Raw genomic sequence first — 19,351 nt, 5'->3', positions numbered from 1 at the left:
AGTTGCGGCGAGAGGGGCGTGTAGACCCCGCCTCGGTGGGTGGGGAGTGGCAGGCCCCGCCTCGGCCCCGCTGGCAGGCTCGGGCCGGCGTAGCTGCGGCTCTGGCTGCTGGGCTGGAGAGCCGAGCCGGGAAGGATGCGGCTCCTGGGGCGGCCTGGGGGTCCCGGGGGATCGGGGGGTCTCCGGGTGCTCCTCTGTCTGCTGTTGCTGGGCAGCCGCCCGGGAGGCTGCAACGCCATTAGTGCCCACGGTCAGGAGGAAACGGGGGGTGGGGGAGGGTGCCGAGAGCAGAACTCGGTGGGGTGTGCTGGGGGTGTGGAGGGGAGGGAGTGGGAAGTATCACGAAGGTGGGAACCTCGGCTGGAAGGTGTGTGTGGAGTGGGGTCGGGGGATGCCCGGTGAGCGGAGAGAGAAGAGAGGGCGTCTGCGAGGAAAGGGGCGTAGGCCTGGAGGTGGGGCTGGGAACCCAGGGGCGGGACCTAAGAGAAGAGGGCTCAGGGCAAGTTTGGGGAGAAGGAAAGGGGGTGCGTGTGGGCAGAGGGACCTAGAGACGGGACGCAAGAGAAGGAAGTGTCCCCGAGGCGCCAAAAAGTGGCGGCGCTGAGGGGTGGAGGAGGGGAGGGAAGGAGAGAGAACCGTGATTTCCAGGCAGTAGAAGTCGGGCCCACGAGCTCCGGGGTCCCAGATTTCCGTAGAAGACCAGACCAAGCAAGGGGCCAGGGTTCCTCTTCTGTTCTGGAGAGGCCAATCGCTGTAATCTGATCTCCGACACGAAGAGGACGGCGGGGGAAGGGGGCCAAAGAGGGTGAAGAGGGAGGGGTCGTCTCCCGCCCCCTCCCCACAGCCAGGCCTGGTGCTGACTCACATCTGAGCGGACGGAGACAGTCAGCGCTGACTCATGGGCAGGGGGAGGGTGGGGGCCGGGGGCGCATGGGGGAAGGGGCGCAAGCTCGCAGTCTGACGCCCTCCTTCCCCATCCGGCTTGGAGGCCAGGGCAAGGTACTTCCTGTGGCGCTGCGGGTTGGTTAGGGTGGAAGATGAAGGCTGGAATGGCGGAGAGGTCAGGTCCTTTGAAGGCTCCTCACCCTGTCGCCCTTCCCTCCCCCATAACTGCTTCCAGGCAAACCCTCAGAGGCGCAGGGCTCCGAGCTTCAGCACCGCGAACAGCGCCAACAGGGCTAGGGACGCGGACTGTAGGGACAGTGTGGGGAGCACTACCTTAGAGCCATCCCACCCTTTCCCATGCGAAGCAGAAGTATGCTAGGGTTCCCATCTGTTCTGAGTCCCAGGCCATCATAAGATACTTTTGGAGATATGGGAAGGAAAGTCCGTTTTCCCTCTGAATTTGGACATAAACTACCCCGCAGTAATTCTATCAGAGTAGAAATCTATGATTCTCCACCATCACCACCCCTATGCACCTGAAAGGCTTCTTTTCCCCATTACTCAGTTAAACAAACTGAGGCTTTTAGGGAAAGAATCCAAACTTGCAGATCTTTGAAACCCAAAGCCAGATCCTCCTCTTAAGAAGAGGAGGCCTCTGCCCTCCTCTCCTCCCAGCTTAAAGCCTTCCTTAGAATGAAAGACTGGATCCCATCTGCTTCCCCCTTCCCTAGCCTGTTCATCCATCTGACCACTGTGTGCATGGGGGAGTCTGAGCCTCTCTGCTCACCTGTTCTTTACAGGCTGTCTGTTTGATCGCAGACTCTGCTCTCACCTTGAAGTCTGTATTCAGGGTGAGTGAAACCAAACGTAGGATTTACAAGTCGGGGTGGGGGAGGGTACACAATGAGAAAGTAGTGTGAGTGTGGGCGGGTGCCTGGAAGTCAGAAGGGGAAATGCACTTGGAGAGAAGAGGGGGGTGATGGCCTGGAGGAGCAAAGCTCTCTGAAGCCAAGAGAGGACATAGAGACAGAGCTGTCTATTTGCAGACTGGACTTTGGAAGGCCTTTTGCCCAAACCCCTTGCTGACACCACTTTTGTGCTCTTAGATGGCTTGTTTGGACAGTGCCAGGTGGGAGTGGGGCAAGCCCGGCCCCTTTTGCAAGTCACATCCCCAGTTCTTCAACGCTTACAAGATGTGCTCCGGCAGCTCATGTCCCAAGGTGAGGTCTAGATGCATTGGAGGAGAGAGGCTGTAACTTGGTTGGATGAGATGGGGAAGGGAGGGACCACCTGACTCCAGGTTTTCTCACATGGAACATTCCACTCACTGTGGAGCCTCACCTTCCCAGACCTTCCTGGAGACAGGAGTGGGGGTGGAACTCTAGAGATAGGCTGTTCACACTTAGATTCTCTAGAGGAATCCAGAGGAGGCTGCTAGAAGAAGCCACTGGAAGAGGCCAGCATTCATCTCTTTGAGATCAGCCCACTCTCTGGAACTGACTGAGTACTCCAGAGCTGTGAATCCTGGGGTCCTCAGCCAGAACACCCCACTCATTCAATTCATTCATTCAACCAATATTTATTGGGTACTTCTATGTGGCAAACAGTTTTAGGTGCTTGGGATTTATCAAGGGGTGAAATGAAGATCTCTGCCTACTGGGGTTTATATTCAGGAGATGAAGGGAGGGGCTACATTATATAAATTAGAAAACATTAGTATGTTAGAAAGGGATAAGAGCCATGGAAAAAAACAATTACAGCAGGATAAAGGGATCAGAAATGATGAGGTAGGAGGCCATAGTATTAAAATGAGTGGTCAAGATAGATCTTATTGAGGCTATGAAATTTGAATAAATACATCAAGGAAGTGGGGATGTTTTCCAGAAGGTTATCTTAGGAAACAGTGTTTTGGTTGGCCAACGATCTAGAACAAAAGCCCTAAGATAGGAGCATGAGTTTGAGGAACACCATGGAAAACATCTCTACAGAAGTCTGTAGAGGAGTGATGGAGATGCAGAGCAGGAGATGCAGTCAGGTAGGTAATGATGTTCTAAGATTTTATAGGGGAATGTGTGGACATTGACTGTACTCTGAGTAAAAGAGGAAAGCATCACAAGGTTTCAGCATAGGGGTGCTTGATATCACTTCTACTTTAAAAGGATCTCTCTTGCTGCTGTGTTGAGAATAGAATGTAGGGAATCAATGGTACACACCAAAACACTAAACATCAAAATATTAACTATGCAGAAGTATCAACTTGGGGAGCGGGGGGAGCTCAGTTTTTTATTATACTGAGTTCAAGATATCCACTCAATTAGAATGGAAAGTTGAGTATATAAGATTGGGTTTTGAAAGAGAGAGAAGTCTGAAGCAGAGATATAAATTTGGAATTCTTTGGCATATAGAGGTAATTAAACCTATGAGGTGGATGAAATAGTCAAAGGATTGAGTCAATATGAAGAAAAACCCTAAAGAATTCTATTAAGAGGACCAGGAGAAGGAATGGAATCAACAGGGGAGGCTGAGAAGGGGGAGCCAATGGAGTAGAAGGAGAAACAAGAGTGTTTGGTGTCCTAGAAGCTAAGTGAGGGTATCAAGGGGGAAGGAGGGATCAACAGTGTCAAATGATGGTGGTAGCTTAAGTAAGATGAGATTTGAGAACTGACCTTAGATTTAGATATGCAGAAGCCACTGGTGACCTTGATGATAGCAGTTTTAGTAGAATAGTTGTGGGGGGGGGGGGGAATCCTGAATAGAGAGGGTAAGAGGGAATGGGAGAAAAGGAAGTGGATACAGCCAGCAGAGATAACACTTTCAGAGTCTTGCTAAAAATAAATGGGGTGATAGTTGGAGGGGAATGTGGCATTCAGGCAGTATTTTTATTATAAGATGGGAGAAATTGCATTGTGTTTGTATGTGAATAGAAAATAATTCAGTAGACAACAGGTGAAAATGATGACATAGGAGAAAGGGGACAATTGTGGGGAAGATGTTCTTGAATAGGTAGCAGGGGATGAAATCTAGTGCCCAAGTGGAGGATTGGCCTTTTATAGAAACACAGATAGTTCATCTAATGTTAATAGGCAAAAAGACAGGTATAGATCCCATGATATGAGTTAAGAGCAGTATGAGTATTAATCCAGAAGCAAGGAAAAAGGAATGGGAGTAGGTGGGACTATAGAGTGGGAGGTTATCCTTTTAGAATAGATGACTGACTTTTCCTGCAAGCAGAGCTCATGGAGGGAAATGGTCAAATAGGAGATCTGCCTTCAGGATAAGATGATGTTGATGAAAGCTTAAAACAGATGTATAATGCTTTGGAGGTTTCCAAGCATTTTCAAGTCCCTAATTGAATTTAATCTTTACTACAGACCCATAAAGTATATGTTATCCCCACTTAAATCACCACCACCGCCACAAATAAAGAAAACTAAGGTTCAGGATCAATAAAAATAAGATTAATAATAATATTGATGATGATGATGATGATGATGATGATAATAACATTTATTGAATACTCATGATGTGTCAGGTACTATTCTAACCATTTTATATTGTGTTTTAATTATCACAACAATTTTAGGAGGTATAAACCCCCATTTTCCAGATGAGAGCACTAAGGCTCAGAGAGGCTCAGCTAAGGACATACAGTTAGTAAGTGGCAGAGGATTTAAACCCAGTCTCACCGGAGGCCGTCTCACTTCCAGATCTGCACCTGGGGGGGGGGGTTGGGGGGGTGGAAAGGACAGCTCAGATCACCCACCAGGTCTCTGGACCCCCTCCACTGCTCCTTGGCTCTGCCCAGTTCAGCATACTGCAGGGTAGAGGGTACAGTTTTTGATCTGCACTGGCCCCTGTTATTGAGCCCTCAAACTGTTCCAAGCCTGAGGGACAATCTCCATCTCACTCTTTTCTCTCCCTGGAAGGACTGTCCTGGCATGATGACCTTACCCAGTATGTGATCTCCCAGGAGATGGAGCGTATCCCCAGGCTTCGCCCCCCAGAGCCTCATCCAAGGGACAGGTAGGCATCATTTGTTATCAGCTCTAGCATGGCAAGGCTGGTGCATCTGTGGTCCTCCTGAGGAAGAGAGGAAAGTATGTACAGAAATCAGCAGGCTGAGGCTCTGGAGTGGTCATTTGATATGCTCACATGCCCAACATGAGCTGAGCTCATCCCTGGGCATCTAGCAAAACAAGGGGATTCGAAACTGGGTGTTGTTTTTTTTTTTTTTTTGCCAGATAAAGTATTTTCTTAAAATTTTTATCATAGCATAGTTGATTCACAATGTTAAAGACTGTTTTGAAACATTTGGACTTTTGGCATTTTAAAAGAAGCATCAAAGCAGTCATCATGGAACAGATTAGAATTTTGTCAGACTGAGGCTGTTTAATGTTCAGTTTTATTACTAGATGGTAGGAGGTACCATCTTCTTATTGTGGTTAGGGGCTCTGAAAGCATCAGTCAGGCCCTGTAAAGCAAAGGAAATTAAATGAGGGGTTGGGGCTCAGAGGATGATGCCAGGTGAAGAAGGCAGAGTGGGGTAGGGCGGGACACAGCATTGAATGTTTGGATGTGTACTTGGGGACATGCACACAGGGGAAATGGAGCAAGTTTCAGCCACAGTTCATCTAGAGCAGTTCCCAGCTCCCTTCCCCTGCTCCCCACTGTCCCCTTTTCTGTCCTTAGCCTCATGCTTCATCAGCTCTGCTGCTGTGTTTCAGGGACCCAGGCACGCTTACCAGGGAGGTGATGACCTCTACCCAGGCATAGACCTCTGGCCTTTCTCCATGCTATTCTCTCCTCTCCTGAGGCTACCTCATCTCTTGAGAGATCAGGTTTACTTTAGGCTAAGCCTGCCTGGCCCCCAGCATCTCTGCCTCATAGATTCTGTACACTGTTGCCCCACACAACCAACACGCACACGCATACGCACACACACACTTTGCTTTCCTCCTCAGATCTGGCTTGGTGCCCAGGAGACCTGGTCCCGCTGGGGAGCTGCTTTTACAGGGCATCCCCACTGGCTCCGCCCCAGCTCCGCAGCACCGGCTTCCTCGACCTTCCGCAGGCGGGGGTGGAGCTGGGGCGGGCTCCCCCCTGTCCCCTTTGCAGGCTGAGCTGCTGCCCCCTCTCTTGGAGCATCTGCTGCTGCCCGCACAGCCCCCGCATCCTGCCCTGAGTTATGAACCTGCCCTGTTGCAGCCCTACCTGTTCCATCAGGTGAGCCCTAGACACTGGCCCCCTCCCAACCCCAATCCCCATGCTGACATCTGCTCTTATCCCAATCTCTGGTTTCCCACAGTTTGGCTCCCGCGACAGCTCCCGGGGCTCAGAGAGCTCCCCAGGAATGGTCAGTGTTGACCCCCTGCCCAAGGCTGAAGCCCCTGCCTTCCTCAGCCGAACTGCTTCCAAGGGCATGTTTGGGGCTCACCCTGGCCACTCCTATGGGGACCCCCCAGGGCCTCCACCTGCTCAGCTTTTCCAGGAGTCAGAGCTGTTCTACCTGGCCCAGGAGTCACAAGTGCCCAGCAGGGCCAGGGCACCAAGGCTGCCAGAGCCAGGGGGCAGCAGCCGGGCAGGGGAGTCCTCGGAGGGCTATGAGGAGGAAGGACTAGAAGGTCATGGGGAGAAGCCTCCCGCCCCAGCAGAGCAGCCAGGTAACCGTGGCCTCAGCATCCACTCCATGCCTATGGGGCTGCTTTCTGGGGGGGCAGTGTTGGGAGGGGTCTGTCCTGACTATGCATGAACTTGTTAATTTGTCCTTAAAGTCATCTGTACACTCAACTAATGCCTACTGACTACCTGCTCTCTGCCAGGCATAAGTAGGCACTGGGGATACAGTAGCGGGTGGAGCTGACATGCCTTCTCCAGCTAGGGAATCAAGGAGTCCCTAATGGGCCTGAAGTTTGGTCTTGGCACCCGAAGGGCTTTCCCCCAAAGTGTGGACATGGATGGGAAGGGGAAGGCATCAGTGTCCTGGTGTTTGAGAAGTTCCTAAATGTGGGGGTCCCCACCCACCTGCAAACTCATCCCATAAGTTCATCCCGGCACCAGTCCCAAGCCCTGTGTCTGGCTCCCAGCAGATGTGACTCTGCAGAGAGTGGCCGCTGTGCTGGCAGGCTATGGCGTGGAGCTGCGTCAGCTGACCCCGGAGCAGCTCTCTACCCTCTCAACCCTGCTGCAGCTGCTGCCCAAGGGTGCCGGACGAAATCCAGGTGAGTGTCGGGGCAGAGAGACTGCCAGCCCCACGGAGGCCTCTTGCCCCACTTCTCAAGGCCACAAGAAACAGTCTAGAGGGGAGGGCCAAGCTTAGGGGAGGGAGTCGGTTTGAGACCCGGAGTCATTGACAGCCATGGTCAGGAAGCAAGGGGTGAAGTGGTGAGCTGAGGAGTTAAAGCAGGAAAGGACTGGGAGATGGAAGTAATGGGAAAAGAAGCCGATGAGAGTGTGAGCTGGGGATCTGGAGGCACCGGGAAGGCTAGGCAGAGGATGCTGAGGACCTAAGGCAGGCATGGCCATTGCTAAGAAGCCAATGATTGACAGGTAAGAGAGGACTGCACAAAGAGTAGCTTTGAGGGATGTGGCCAAAAACAGGGAGGAGTTGATCAAGCAATGGTTGCTCAGAAGGTAAAGAGTCTGCCTGCAATGTGGGAGACCCAGGGTTGGGAAGATCCCCTGGAGAAGGAAATGGCAACCCCCACTCCAACATTCTTGCCTGGAAAATCCCATGGGTGGAAGAGCCTGGTGGGCTATAGTCTGTGGGGGTCACAAAGAATCGAATACGACTGAAGCTACTGAGCATGCATGCATGAAGCAGAAGGGACTTACCAGGTGGCGCTAGTGGTAAAGAACCTGCCTGCCAATGCAGGAGACATGAGACGTGGGTTTGATCTCTGGGTTGGGAAGATCTCCTAGAGGAGGGCACGGCATCCCGCTCCAGAATCCCATGGATAGAGGATCCTGGCAGGAAACAGTTCATGGGGTTACAAAGAGGCGAATACAATTGAAGTAATTGAGCCCATGATGCAGAAGCCCAGAAGCATGGGGCTTCCCAGGTGGTACCGTGGTAAAGAACCCACCTGCCAATGCAGGAGAAACAAGAGAAGTAGGTTCAACCCCTGGGTCAGGAAGATATCCTGGAGAAAGGCATGGAAACCCAGTCCAGTATTCTTGCTTGGAGAATCCCATGGACAGAGGAACCTGGTAGGCTACAGTCCCTGTGGTCACAAGGAGTTAGACATGACTGAAGGACTAACACACCCAGAGGCATGCAGCCATGCTTAGGATGAACCCAACAACAGCCTTGGTTACTGACTGCGGGGAGAGCCCATGGCAGATGTCACAGACTCCGAGCTACCAGCCTTTTCTCCTACCTGCATTGTGTGGACCTTGGCCTTGGCCCTTTGCCCAGAGTCTTATTTTTCCTGTCTCTACAGGAGGGGTTGTAAATGTTGGAGCTGACGTCAAGAAAGTGAGTTTGCAACACCTCCCTGACCCGTAAGGCAGCAAATGCCCTTAGCTGAAATCTAAATCTCAGGCTCAGGACCCAGAATCTGTATTCTCTGACCCTTCAACAGAGGCCCAGAGGCTGCAAGGCATTGTTTAAAGTCTCACCTCAGGCTGAAGGCAGAGCTGGGACCTGAAGTGAGAATTCTTGATTCACTGCTTTTTTCACTACAGTCAAGTCAGACCACGCTGAAATGAGATCCTTAGGCGAAGGGAGGGATGGGGGCAGGCAGACTCCTGACCGCCCTATAGCTTGAGGCACTCTGTTTCACATGTTGGATTTCTAAGATTGTGTGGCTAAACAAAGTCGAAAAAGCACTGCCTGCCTATTCATCTTCTCCCCTAACTCCAGCTTTCCTCACTCTGGAGTTTTTCCCCAGTCCAGCCCCATCCTGTCGACTATTCCTTATCATGAATAGTCACTCATTCAGCCCTTTATTCATTCGTTCATTCATCCACTTGGCTCACTTTCCTGGATGCCCTCTCAGTATCCAATGCTGACCTGGGCCTGGGGATAGAAAGAGAAACAAGTCATAAGCACCCCTATGGGAGCTCAGGATCCAGATTGTAGACCCCCTCTCCCTAACCCTTTCACTGTTAGAGACCCTACCTCTGTCCTCTCTTCTAAACAGACAATGGAGAAGCAGGTTCAGGGAGTAGACCCAGCGGAGCCTCCGCCCCCGACGCCCTCCCTGCCTGGATCCCCCACTGGCGGTTCCACCTCCAATAAAGCCCAGAAGGAGCTGAGCGCCGGATCCTCTGAGTCCACCAAAGCTGCTGGCCCCCCTGCCACGCCAGTCCTGGTAGAAAAGAAAAGCCCAGTGGGCCAGAGCCAGCCCACTGCGGCGGGGCAGCCCTCCGCTCAGCCATCAGCAGAGGAATACGGCTACATTGTCACCGACCAGAAGTAAGGGCTCCTACGTGGGGCAGCCTCTTGTCCCTTGGGGGTTGGGCTGGCCTGCCTGGCCAGAAGCAAAGAGCAGAAGTGTGGATGTGAAGTAGATGGGGCAGGGGGTACTGCTCTGCACCCCTGGATGTCTCAGCACCCTTGGAGGGTGTTTCAAGAAAGTGGCCAAGAGTGTCCCCACTTTCCTTCCTCCACCGGCTCCGCAACTCCAGGCCCCTGAGTCTGGCTGCAGGAGTGAGGCTGCTGGAGATCCTGGCTGAGCACGTGCACATGTCGTCGGGCAGCTTCATCAACATCAGGTAGCTTGAAGGGGGTGGGGCCTGGGGGGCTCAGGGGAGGAGGGAAAGACGAACTCCGGGTAAGAGGCAGAGGTTAGGTCACAGATGTTTCCAGCTGCATTGAAGGTACAGCCACACTTCGCCTTGCTGCTGGCCTGTCCAGTATCTTCCCTCCTGAAACACCCCTGTATGGCATGGGTTTCAGCCCCATCCTCTAATAGGGAGAGGGCCAGAGCGGATCTCTCATTTTGAATCTGGGGTCTGTGATGGGTGAGGCAGTAATATACCTCCTATTCGGCAGTGTCGTGGGACCAGCCCTTACCTTCCGCATCCGGCACAATGAACAGAACCTGTCTTTGGCCGATGTGACCCAGCAAGCCGGTAAATACTTCTTGGCCCCAGCCCTGGTTGTATAGACCCAGGCCGGTGGCTGATGCTCTCCTTGAAATATTCCCAGACCCAGACCATATGGGCCCGGCCTGCCACGGGGCATTGCATGGCATGGGGTGGAGACCGTATGGGGGCTGGAGAAGATCTGACCTCCGTCCTCCCTGCAGGGTTGGTGAAGTCTGAACTGGAAGCACAGACAGGGCTCCAGATCTTGCAGACAGGAGTGGGACAGGTATGAGATAACCGAAGAATCAGTCATAGTCCCCTTTGGCTGATGCTGCCCACCAGAAATGAAGGCAGTCTTGGCAGAACAAGAGCTGAAATACTCCACCTTTGCTGAAGCAGCCCTCCTCCATGCAGTTTTCTTTCTGACCAGCAGATGGCCCCAGTGGCTCCAGCTCCCTGCAGGATCAGCCTTCTATAGGCAGCCAGCTCACCTGGAAGAACAACCTGAGATGGCCCTAGCCGTCCATAGATGTGCTAGAGCAAAGTCTCAAATTCCAAGGGAAAACGTTACCCAGAAAGGACTTTGAACTCAAAATATGCTTCTATTATGCATCCAACACTGATGCCTCATGTTCTACTATAGACTTCCTGGGTCTCTATACTTCTCTATATCCATTTCAAATGCAAAAACTCCTAGGGAGAGTCACCCACTGTGACAGTACAGTCACCCACTGTACTGTATCTGGCAGTACAATGTGGTTGAGCTGGTCCCATGGGGATTGAGAAAGAAGGATCTTGGGTCTATATGAGTCCCTCTGCCTGTACCACCATGCCACTGCCTCTCAGCTTTTCCCCAGGAGATATCCTAGCAGGGAGTGGGGTGTGGGACAGGGGTGAGGAGCAGCTCCTAAGTCTCCCCCCGACCACTGCCCCTCTTGATTCTAACCTTGCTCCCACAGAGGGAGGAGGCAGCCGCCGTCCTTCCCCGACCGGCCCACAGCGCTTCTCCCATGCGGTCCGTGCTCCTTGCTCTGGTGGCCCTGGCAGGGGTGGCTGGGCTGCTCGTGGCCCTGGCAGTGGCTCTGTGTGTGCGGCAGCATGCACGACAGCGGGACAAGGAGCGCCTGGCCGCCCTGGGACCCGAGGGGGCCCATGGTGACACTACCTTTGAGTACCAGGTGTGCATCCCCAGAAGCTTGTTGATGCAAGGGAATGGAAGGGGCTCAGGAGTCTGGGTCTCATGTAAGATGAGGGCAGGGAGTTGGATATCTAGGCAGGGGCTGGAGAAGCCCCAGCAGGGGTGTCGTGGGGGCATTTTGAATGGATGGGAATTGAGAACAGGTGGTTCCTGAAGTTCTCCCCAATACCACCATTCAGGGGGTTCTGGATTCTGCTCTGTAATATCTGAGGTTGTCATGGGCCACACCCAAGCAGAACAGCCCTGGAAAGGATGAGACCCAGGGCAGAAGACCCCACCCTAGAGGAGACAGGTTTTATTCAAAAGCAATCCAGGACCATCCTAAGGACTCTGTTGAATTGAGTCCAGGACTCTGCTGAAAAGGTTTCAGGAGAACATGGATCCCAACCTGTCCTTCTTCTGCAGGATCTATGCCGCCAGCACATGGCCACAAAGTCCCTGTTCAACCGGGCGGAGGGTCCGCCCGAGCCTTCTCGGGTGAGCAGCGTGTCCTCACAGTTCAGCGACGCCGCCCAAGCCAGCCCCAGCTCCCACAGCAGCACCCCGTCCTGGTGTGAGGAGCCTGCCCAAGCCAACATGGACATCTCCACAGGACACATGATTCTGGTCAGGATGGGGCGTGGGCCCAAAGGCGGGGGGGGGGGGGGGGGGGGACCGGGTGGTGGGAGGGGCAGGGCTGGCAGTGGGAAGGCTGTGGTGTCCCTGCAGGCCTACATGGAGGACCACCTCCGGAACAGGGACCGCCTGGCCAAGGAGTGGCAGGCCCTGTGTGCCTACCAGGCGGAGCCCAACACCTGTGCCACCGCCCAGGGCGAGGGCAACATCAAAAAGAACCGCCACCCTGACTTCCTACCTTGTGAGTGAGTCCTGCTGGCCCAGCTTTCCGTCTGCTGGGATTCCGGAGGGCTTGGGGTAGGGGCTGGGCTGCTGGTTCAGGCTGAGTGGCAGAAGTGCCAGGACCCCAGTGACCGGAGGGGTTTCTGGGGTGGGGTGTGGGGTCTGTGCAGATGACCACGCTCGCATCAAGCTGAAGGTGGAGAGCAGCCCTTCTCGGAGTGATTACATCAATGCCAGCCCCATTGTGAGTGGCTCCCATCTCCTCCCCCATTTTCATCCTGCCCCCACAGACTCCATTTCCCTCTCCCCAATGCCCTGGAATTGTGGGCCTGATATCCGGCATGGAAACGGGAGTTCTGAGGCTCCCCCAGACCCTGGCCTATTCTCTTTGACCAGACCTCTCCATAATGGCATTTCCTATTCTGGTTCACAATGTATTTTCCCTGCCCCCAGATTGAGCACGACCCTCGGATGCCAGCCTACATAGCCACACAGGGCCCGCTGTCACATACCATTGCAGACTTCTGGCAGGTGGGCTTTTGGAGGGAGGGTGTCTCCAGGGACTGGGGGCCCTTGTGGGCAGCCAGGGCCAACCAGGTCCCAGGGAGGTTAGAATGGAGCTTACCTGGGTGCTGGACATCATCTGTCCCTAGATGGTGTGGGAGAGTGGCTGCACTGTCATCGTCATGCTGACCCCGCTGGTGGAGGATGGTGTCAAGCAGTGTGATCGCTACTGGCCGGATGAGGGTTCCTCCCTCTACCATGTATATGAGGTCAGCAGAACCCCACAGCCAGGAGACAATGGGGGTGGGAAAAGCGGATGGTGCACCACTCATACACATGCAACTATATGTGTATATAAACATCCAAGTACTACACATATTCACACATGCTGTGCTGTGCTGTGCTTACTCACTCAGTTGAGTCCAACTCTTTGAGACCCCATGGACTGTAGCCTGCCAGGCTCCTCTGTCCATGGGGATTCTCCAGGAAAGAATACTGGAGTGGGTTGCCATGCCCTTCTCCAGGGGATCTTCCCAACCCAGGAATCTAACCCAGGTCTCCCACATTGCAGGTGGATTCTTTACCATCTGAGCCACCAGGAAAGCATTCACATACATACATATATGCATATACATGTGTGTATGTGTATGTCCAGTCTAGGGCTGAAAAGCACTTATAGGGACCTATGATGAAAGGTACAGATATAAAACTATAAAACCACCAAAACTAAGGTAAAAAGCTAGGAGCCAGGAGTACAGTTTTGAGACAGGGAAGATAAGTATACTCAAAGACCAAGACTTAGTCCTACTTTTATTGAGTCTAGTTTAGATCTGAGTTTCCTGGAGGCCAAAGCAAAGAAGGAAATGCTGCCAATCACATATGTTGCTTATGAAAAATAGAAAAAAAAAGTGGGGTGTCTGGGAAGAGACAAAGTAGAGGAGGGAGAAACATTCCTGACCAATGGGAAGTGACCCCCCTCCCATAAAACAAGAGATGTTATTTGCACAACAGAAGCTTCTTATCTCTAAACGAGCTCTGGATAACAAATTTTCAGCATTAGATGAGCACGCAATACTTTTTCTTTTCTTTTTTTTTTTTTTAAGTTTTAAAACTTGGTCCTGCTTGGGGTTAAAGAAGAAAATCAAATGAAAATACAGAATTTTATCAAAGTTTATGGTGTGTGTGTAGCACAGACACTTTGCTAGTCTCTGCGCAAAAGAGAAAGGCGAAACTGATTTCAGGAAGCACACAGGACCTCCCGGAGGGTCCAGTGGTTAAGAACCCGAGCTGCCACTGCAGGGAGTGCGGGTTCGAACCCTAGTCGGGGAGCTTAGAGCCCGCTGTGAGGCCAAAAAGACTAGTTGTGTCGAGGTGGAAAAGCCACCAGTTGTCCTGAGCAGTCCATAAGTGACACAGACGGCTAGGGTTCTTGGGGACAGTTGGGTGAGCTTCCCGACTGGCCTGGGAGGCCGGGAGGATTTGGAGAGGCCCCGCCGCGCTCAGGCCTGCGCCCCCACCCTCGCAGGTGAACCTGGTGTCGGAGCACATCTGGTGCGAGGACTTCCTGGTGCGGAGCTTCTACCTGAAGAACGTGCAGACCCAGGAGACGCGCACGCTCACGCAGTTCCACTTCCTCAGCTGGCCGGCAGAGGGCACCCCGGCCTCCACCCGGCCCCTCCTGGATTTCCGCAGGTGAGTGAGCGCCCCTGGGCGGTGGGGCAGCCCGAGGGAGGCTCCCGGAAGCCCGGGAGAGAGCAGCCCAGGAGCAAGGGGGCCGGGAGCCGGGCTCTGGCGTCTCCCCGCAGCCCATCAGCTCCTCCTGGGGCCCCAGGTCAGGAGAGGCAGGCCCTCTAGCCCGACCTGGAGCCTCAGCTTCTGGTCCGCTGGTGCCCCCTTCTAGACACCCCCAGACCAGGACTGACTCTGACCTCCTGGCGCCTCCTTCCAGACACCCCCCTCCCCCCAAAACCAGGACTGACGCTCTGTCTCGCTGTGCCCATCCGTCCACTGCTGTGGTCCAGCTCCTGACTGCTCGCTCTCTCTGCTGGCTGGCTGCCTCTTCCCTCTCTCTTGCCCTCTTTTTCTATCTCCCACTCTCCATAACCTTCTTCTCCCTCCACCCCCTATACCATGAAAGGCTCGTCTTATTTCTAACCCCCTCCTCTCCCCTCTCCTTCTTGATCCTTGCTGTCTATTTCCTCCTGTCCTGCGTTTCCTGGTGTCCTCTATGTCTGCTGTCCCCTTGCTTTCTGTTACTCCCCCCTGCCTCCCGCCTTCTTTACCCTGTGTCTCTTTGCCTCTGTTTTTATTTCTTTCCCTCTTTCCCTCCCTTCCTTCCCGCCTTTCTCTCCCCCACCCTCCCTCTCGCCCTCAGCTCTCTCTCCATCATTCTGTCTCACAGTCTGTCTCACTCCCCCACTCCAGCCACATTTCCCCCCTCTGTACCTCTCCCTGTTCCGTCTCTCAGCTGTTTCCTCCACCTCCCTCCCATCTCTGCCTATTTACTCTGCCTCTCTCTGTCTCTGTCTCCCCCACCTCCTCTCTTTCTCTACATGTCTCTGTCTCTCCGTTGCTCTGTCTCCCCTCTCTGTCTCCTCCCTCTTCTCTCTCTCTCTCTCTCACGGCTGCCAGCGTCATTTTTGTGATCTGCAGCTAGTATTCTCACTCCAGTTGCATAGTCACAAAAGTGATCACTGGCAGGTGTGGCCGCTGCACAGATGGGACATGAGGACCTGTGGCCCAGGGACCAGCCGGAAGGGCGCTGGGAGAGCTGGGGGGCTGCGGAGACTCAGGGAAGGGACAAATACTATCAATGGGAGTGGGGGGGGGGATCTCTGGACTCCTGGGGACTCACGGAACCAGGTGGGGGCTGGGACAGGAAACTGACAGGGGGACTTGCCCTCTTCAGATGCTGAAACCATGTCCAGGCCTCCAGAGTACCCTGCCTTCCCTCCACAGATAGGTGGCTGAGAAGCCTGCTGCCGTGGCAGGGACCTCACCCACACTGCAGCTTCCTCCTGCTTCTCTGCCCCTTGCCAGGCCGGTCTGAGGTCTCTAGGTGCTGGGCAGAAAGCAGAGGAGCAGAACTGGAGTGGGAACCTGGGGGTAGTTTCTGAGCCTCAGACAATTGTTTCTAACTGGGGTCCATGCAAGCTGAAGTACAGGCTTCTCGAAGGCACCATCAAGGGTATCAGGGGTATTTTTTGTTTTCTATATTTAAAAAATATTTATAAAATGAGTGCATGGACCTATTTTAAGGCTGCACAGGTAAGTGACAAGGTTATATTTCTTTGCTTCAGGCTGGAATTATGTAAACCCAATTGGCATTAGACACCCAGAACAAATTAATTGCTGCTTAATAAATACTGTTTTGGTGAAGGTCCATCAGAGGGAAGGCAAAATAAATTTTTAAGTCTTAGAAAATGACTCTGATCAAGTTCCTTGACCTGCATCTGTTTCTTACCTGTGAAATGAGATTGATGACCCATACCTTAAGGGATTGTTACAAAAGCCAACAGCATGAAATCTATAAAATCTACTTTAAGTGCCAGGCACATAGCAAAAGTAAAAGTGAAAGTTGCTCAGTCATGTCCAACTCTTTGTGACTCCCTGGACTATACAGTCCATGGAATTCTCCAGGCCAGCATACTGGAGTGGGTAGCCTTTCCCTTCTCCAAGGGATCTTCCCAACTCAGGGATAGAATCCAGGTCTCCTGCATTGCAGGTGGATTCTTTACCAGCTGAGCTACCCGGGAAGCCCCAGCACATAGCAAAGGCTCTGTTAATTCTAAGTGCTATTTGTTGTCATTATTTTTAACTGACTGGGGGCCACTGTGACAACTTCTGTTCAACCCCAGCCCTGATCTACCAGCCGATATGCTGAGGAATCATGTGGACTCCTAGAAAACCATTCAAAGTCACCTGGCCCCAGCAAGCCTGGGGGTACCAGACTGGGGGACCACTAAGTTCCAAGCTCCTCTGAAATGCTCTAATAACCCTTCAGAAGGTTCTCCCTAGCCCTTGTCCTTTGGGAGTATCAGGAGTCTGCAAGTGACTCTCAAATCAGGAATGTCGTAAGGAACAATAGCAGGTTAGACTGGGCCACGAAAGAGGGAGAGCCCACCTGCTCCTTGCTGAGCTGCTGTCCAAGAAGCAGAGTCTGAGGTCCAGGTGGACCCACAGTCTGAATATGACCCAATCACAGAGCACCTGTGCTGGGGTAAGACTTATCCAGGGAGACAGTGGGCAGCAACATATTCAGAGTTGAGGGGCTATCATCCCCTTGATAGCAGAACTCTGCACCCAGGGCTACAACCAGACCTCACTGCTGGTGAGGACCACAAGGAGCCTGGGTGGGGAGGGGAACACCCAGGGGCAGAGCAATGGTGTGCTCTGACACCCTTGAAGTCACCAGAACACCTATCCTCCCTGAACTTCAGGCAGGGGAGACTGTTAATATTATGACGTATTATCTTTAATAGTGCCATCTTTTAATGAGCACCTACTGTGTGCCAGATTTAGCACTTAGTCCTTTAGATGGATTATCTCATAATGCACATAATAAGAACTCTAAGAAGGACGTTATTATTACTGTCATCCCCATTTTACAGGTAAGAAAACTGAGGCTTGAAAGGTTTTTATTGGTTGATCTGATTTATCAGGTTTTATCTGATAGATCAGAACAACTGATTTATCAGTTGTTCCAGGTGCAGAGCCTAGGCCCGTAGTGACAAGGCAAGCCCAGTGCCCCCCACACCATCTCTGGTTCTTGGCCTCCAGCCCCGATTCCTCTGTCCAGCCCTCTTCCCTCCTCGGCCCTGAGCAGGTGGGGAGAAAAGGAAGACAGGCCCACAGGTGTGTGTCTCAGTTCCCCTTTCCCTCTGCAGGTGCCCCCTGGCCTCACGATCATTTCTTGTTGCAGGAAGGTGAACAAGTGCTACCGGGGCCGCTCCTGCCCCATCATTGTGCACTGCAGGTGCGTACAGGCTTGGAGGGGGGTGGGGGGGGATGGATGGGGGCAGGCCAGGCCCAAGCCAGAGGGCCCTGAAGGGGGCACATTCCTGGTTCCTGCCCCCTCTCTGGTCCTGCTCTCTGTGAGCATCTCCCAAGCACGCTGCTTGCCTGTCCCCTTGATACCAGCAAACAACAGCCCATGGGCCAAATTCAGCACGCCATCTATTTTCTTAATGGCCCATGAGTTAAGAATGATGTTCCCATTTTTAAATAGTTGAAGGAAAAAAAAAGAACACATGACAGAGGCTATATGTGGCCCACAAAGTTGAAAATATTTACCATCTTGCCATTTACATAAGACGTTGGCTGAAGGAAAGCCTGGCCAGTGACTGGAAATGGCTCCTGCCATTCCCTCTCACTGCCTCCACCTCGGGGTGGAGCCAGGGCTCTCCTTTTCAGTTGACTCACTGCCCAAGAGACACCCCATGAGTCACCGGCTCCCCACTCAAGGCCCAATTCCCAGGACCCAGGAGCTATGACCCCATCCCTCATCCTTGGCTCACTCATGCCCTCCAACCCCACAGCTAACCCTCACAGCTCCACCCCAAGCCTCCATGTCCCCTCCCCTCCCCCTCCCTGCTGGGTCCCCAGCTCAGCCTGTCACCATCTCCTCCTGCAGCGACGGTGCCGGGAGGACGGGCACCTACATCCTCATCGACATGGTCCTGAACCGCATGGCCAAAGGTGAGGCCCCTCCCCGCCACGGCCCCAGCCCAGCCCGATTAGAGTCTCCCCAGCCCCTGGGGTCACAGGAGTCCGTGGAGGGCAGGTCGCCACACCCCCAGGCTTTATCCAGTCCTCTGAGCCTCCCATCCCAAGATGTCCTAGGCTTTCTGGGACCTACCCTCCTCTGGACACCCTCTAAGCATCTCTGTGTCCCCGCATCCCTCCCCGCCAGGAGTGAAGGAGATTGACATCGCTGCCACCCTGGAGCATGTCCGTGACCAGCGGCCTGGCCTTGTTCGCTCAAAGGTGACTGTTTCTCTCTACACCCACCCTAGCCACGACCTTTCCCCAGGGAAAGTAGCAGCGGCCTGCCTCTCCTGCCTCCTCCAAATCTCCCCCAGGAGGGCTCCCTTCTTTTCCCCCAAGTGGCCGCCCCAAAGCTGCCCCCATCCCAGGGCAGGAGCAGAGGCTGGGCCTCCCCATGACCCTCCTCCCTCTGCCCTTCCCCAGGACCAGTTTGAGTTTGCCCTGACAGCTGTGGCAGAGGAGGTAAATGCCATCCTCAAGGCCTTGCCCCAGTGAGATCCCTGGGGCCCCTCGGTGGGCAGCCCGGCCTCCACTCCCTCCTTGCCTGTGTGAGCATCTATCTGTGCACTCGCTCTCACCGCCACTCCCGCCACCTGGGCCCCTCCTGGGCATGTCAGGCCCTTCCAAGAGGAGTGTGTAAGGAAGGGGAAGCCAGAGGGGGCATACAGGAACCCCGGGTGTCCCCTGGGGGAGCTGGCAGCCGGTCAGAAGGAAAGTCATGAGCACCAAATTCTACCACAGTCTCCTCCTGTCCAAGTTCCCTGACCCCTATTTCCCACCACTCTGGATGCTCCTAATATGTCTGTGTGGACGCCCTCCGCCCTCCAGTGGGGCTAGAATGGGGCAGAGGGGCCACCATGCCCAGACTGTCCTGCTCTCCTAGCCCCTGCTGCCCGCTGTCCTGCCTCCACGACTCACACTGTGGCCCTTGCCCCTCCTGCCCCCTCCCCTCACCCTTCCGCCACGTGCCACTCAACTCGCTCCCCCTGGCACAAGAGAACATTTCTGGAAAAATCTACTTTTGTATCAATGTGAATAAAGTTAGTGTGTGTGTGTGCAGCTGCAACCAGACCTCCTACGCGTTTCTCTGCTCTGCTTCCAGGCTTCAGCCCCAGCCTCAGCCTGGAGCGG

The 19,351-nt window shown here is 53.7% G+C and overlaps 1 protein-coding gene across 3 annotated transcripts; it reads left to right on the top strand.

Annotated features, from left to right (window-relative positions):
• The first annotated feature begins 52 nt into the window (after positions 1 to 52).
• On the top strand, positions 53 to 19,286 carry PTPRN (protein tyrosine phosphatase receptor type N). Of its 3 annotated transcripts, none has more exons than XM_070458680.1 (23): positions 53 to 250; positions 1,686 to 1,736; positions 1,992 to 2,105; positions 4,812 to 4,908; positions 5,847 to 6,108; positions 6,191 to 6,545; positions 6,969 to 7,103; positions 8,325 to 8,359; positions 9,027 to 9,301; positions 9,514 to 9,600; positions 9,881 to 9,960; positions 10,137 to 10,201; positions 10,875 to 11,093; positions 11,519 to 11,719; positions 11,822 to 11,969; positions 12,121 to 12,194; positions 12,404 to 12,481; positions 12,604 to 12,723; positions 13,980 to 14,146; positions 17,376 to 17,429; positions 18,087 to 18,151; positions 18,366 to 18,439; positions 18,644 to 19,286. In XM_070458680.1, exons 1-23 carry the CDS (start codon positions 136 to 138, stop codon positions 18,713 to 18,715), a joined length of 2,943 nt encoding a protein of 980 aa, XP_070314781.1. In that variant the 5' UTR covers positions 53 to 135; the 3' UTR covers positions 18,716 to 19,286. The 3 variants fall into 3 exon arrangements, with proteins under 3 accessions (XP_070314781.1, XP_070314782.1, XP_070314783.1); XM_070458681.1 differs by having other exon boundaries at positions 54 to 250; positions 6,972 to 7,103; XM_070458682.1 differs by having other exon boundaries at positions 185 to 250; positions 1,705 to 1,736.
• Positions 19,287 to 19,351: the final 65 nt, after the last annotated feature.

The sequence above is a fragment of the Odocoileus virginianus genome, chromosome 30 (genome assembly GCF_023699985.2).
Source record: "Odocoileus virginianus isolate 20LAN1187 ecotype Illinois chromosome 30, Ovbor_1.2, whole genome shotgun sequence".
Lineage (NCBI taxonomy): Eukaryota > Metazoa > Chordata > Mammalia > Artiodactyla > Cervidae > Odocoileus > Odocoileus virginianus.
Note: the sequence above shows the minus strand (reverse complement) of the source record. Positions and strands in the feature narration are given on the sequence as shown.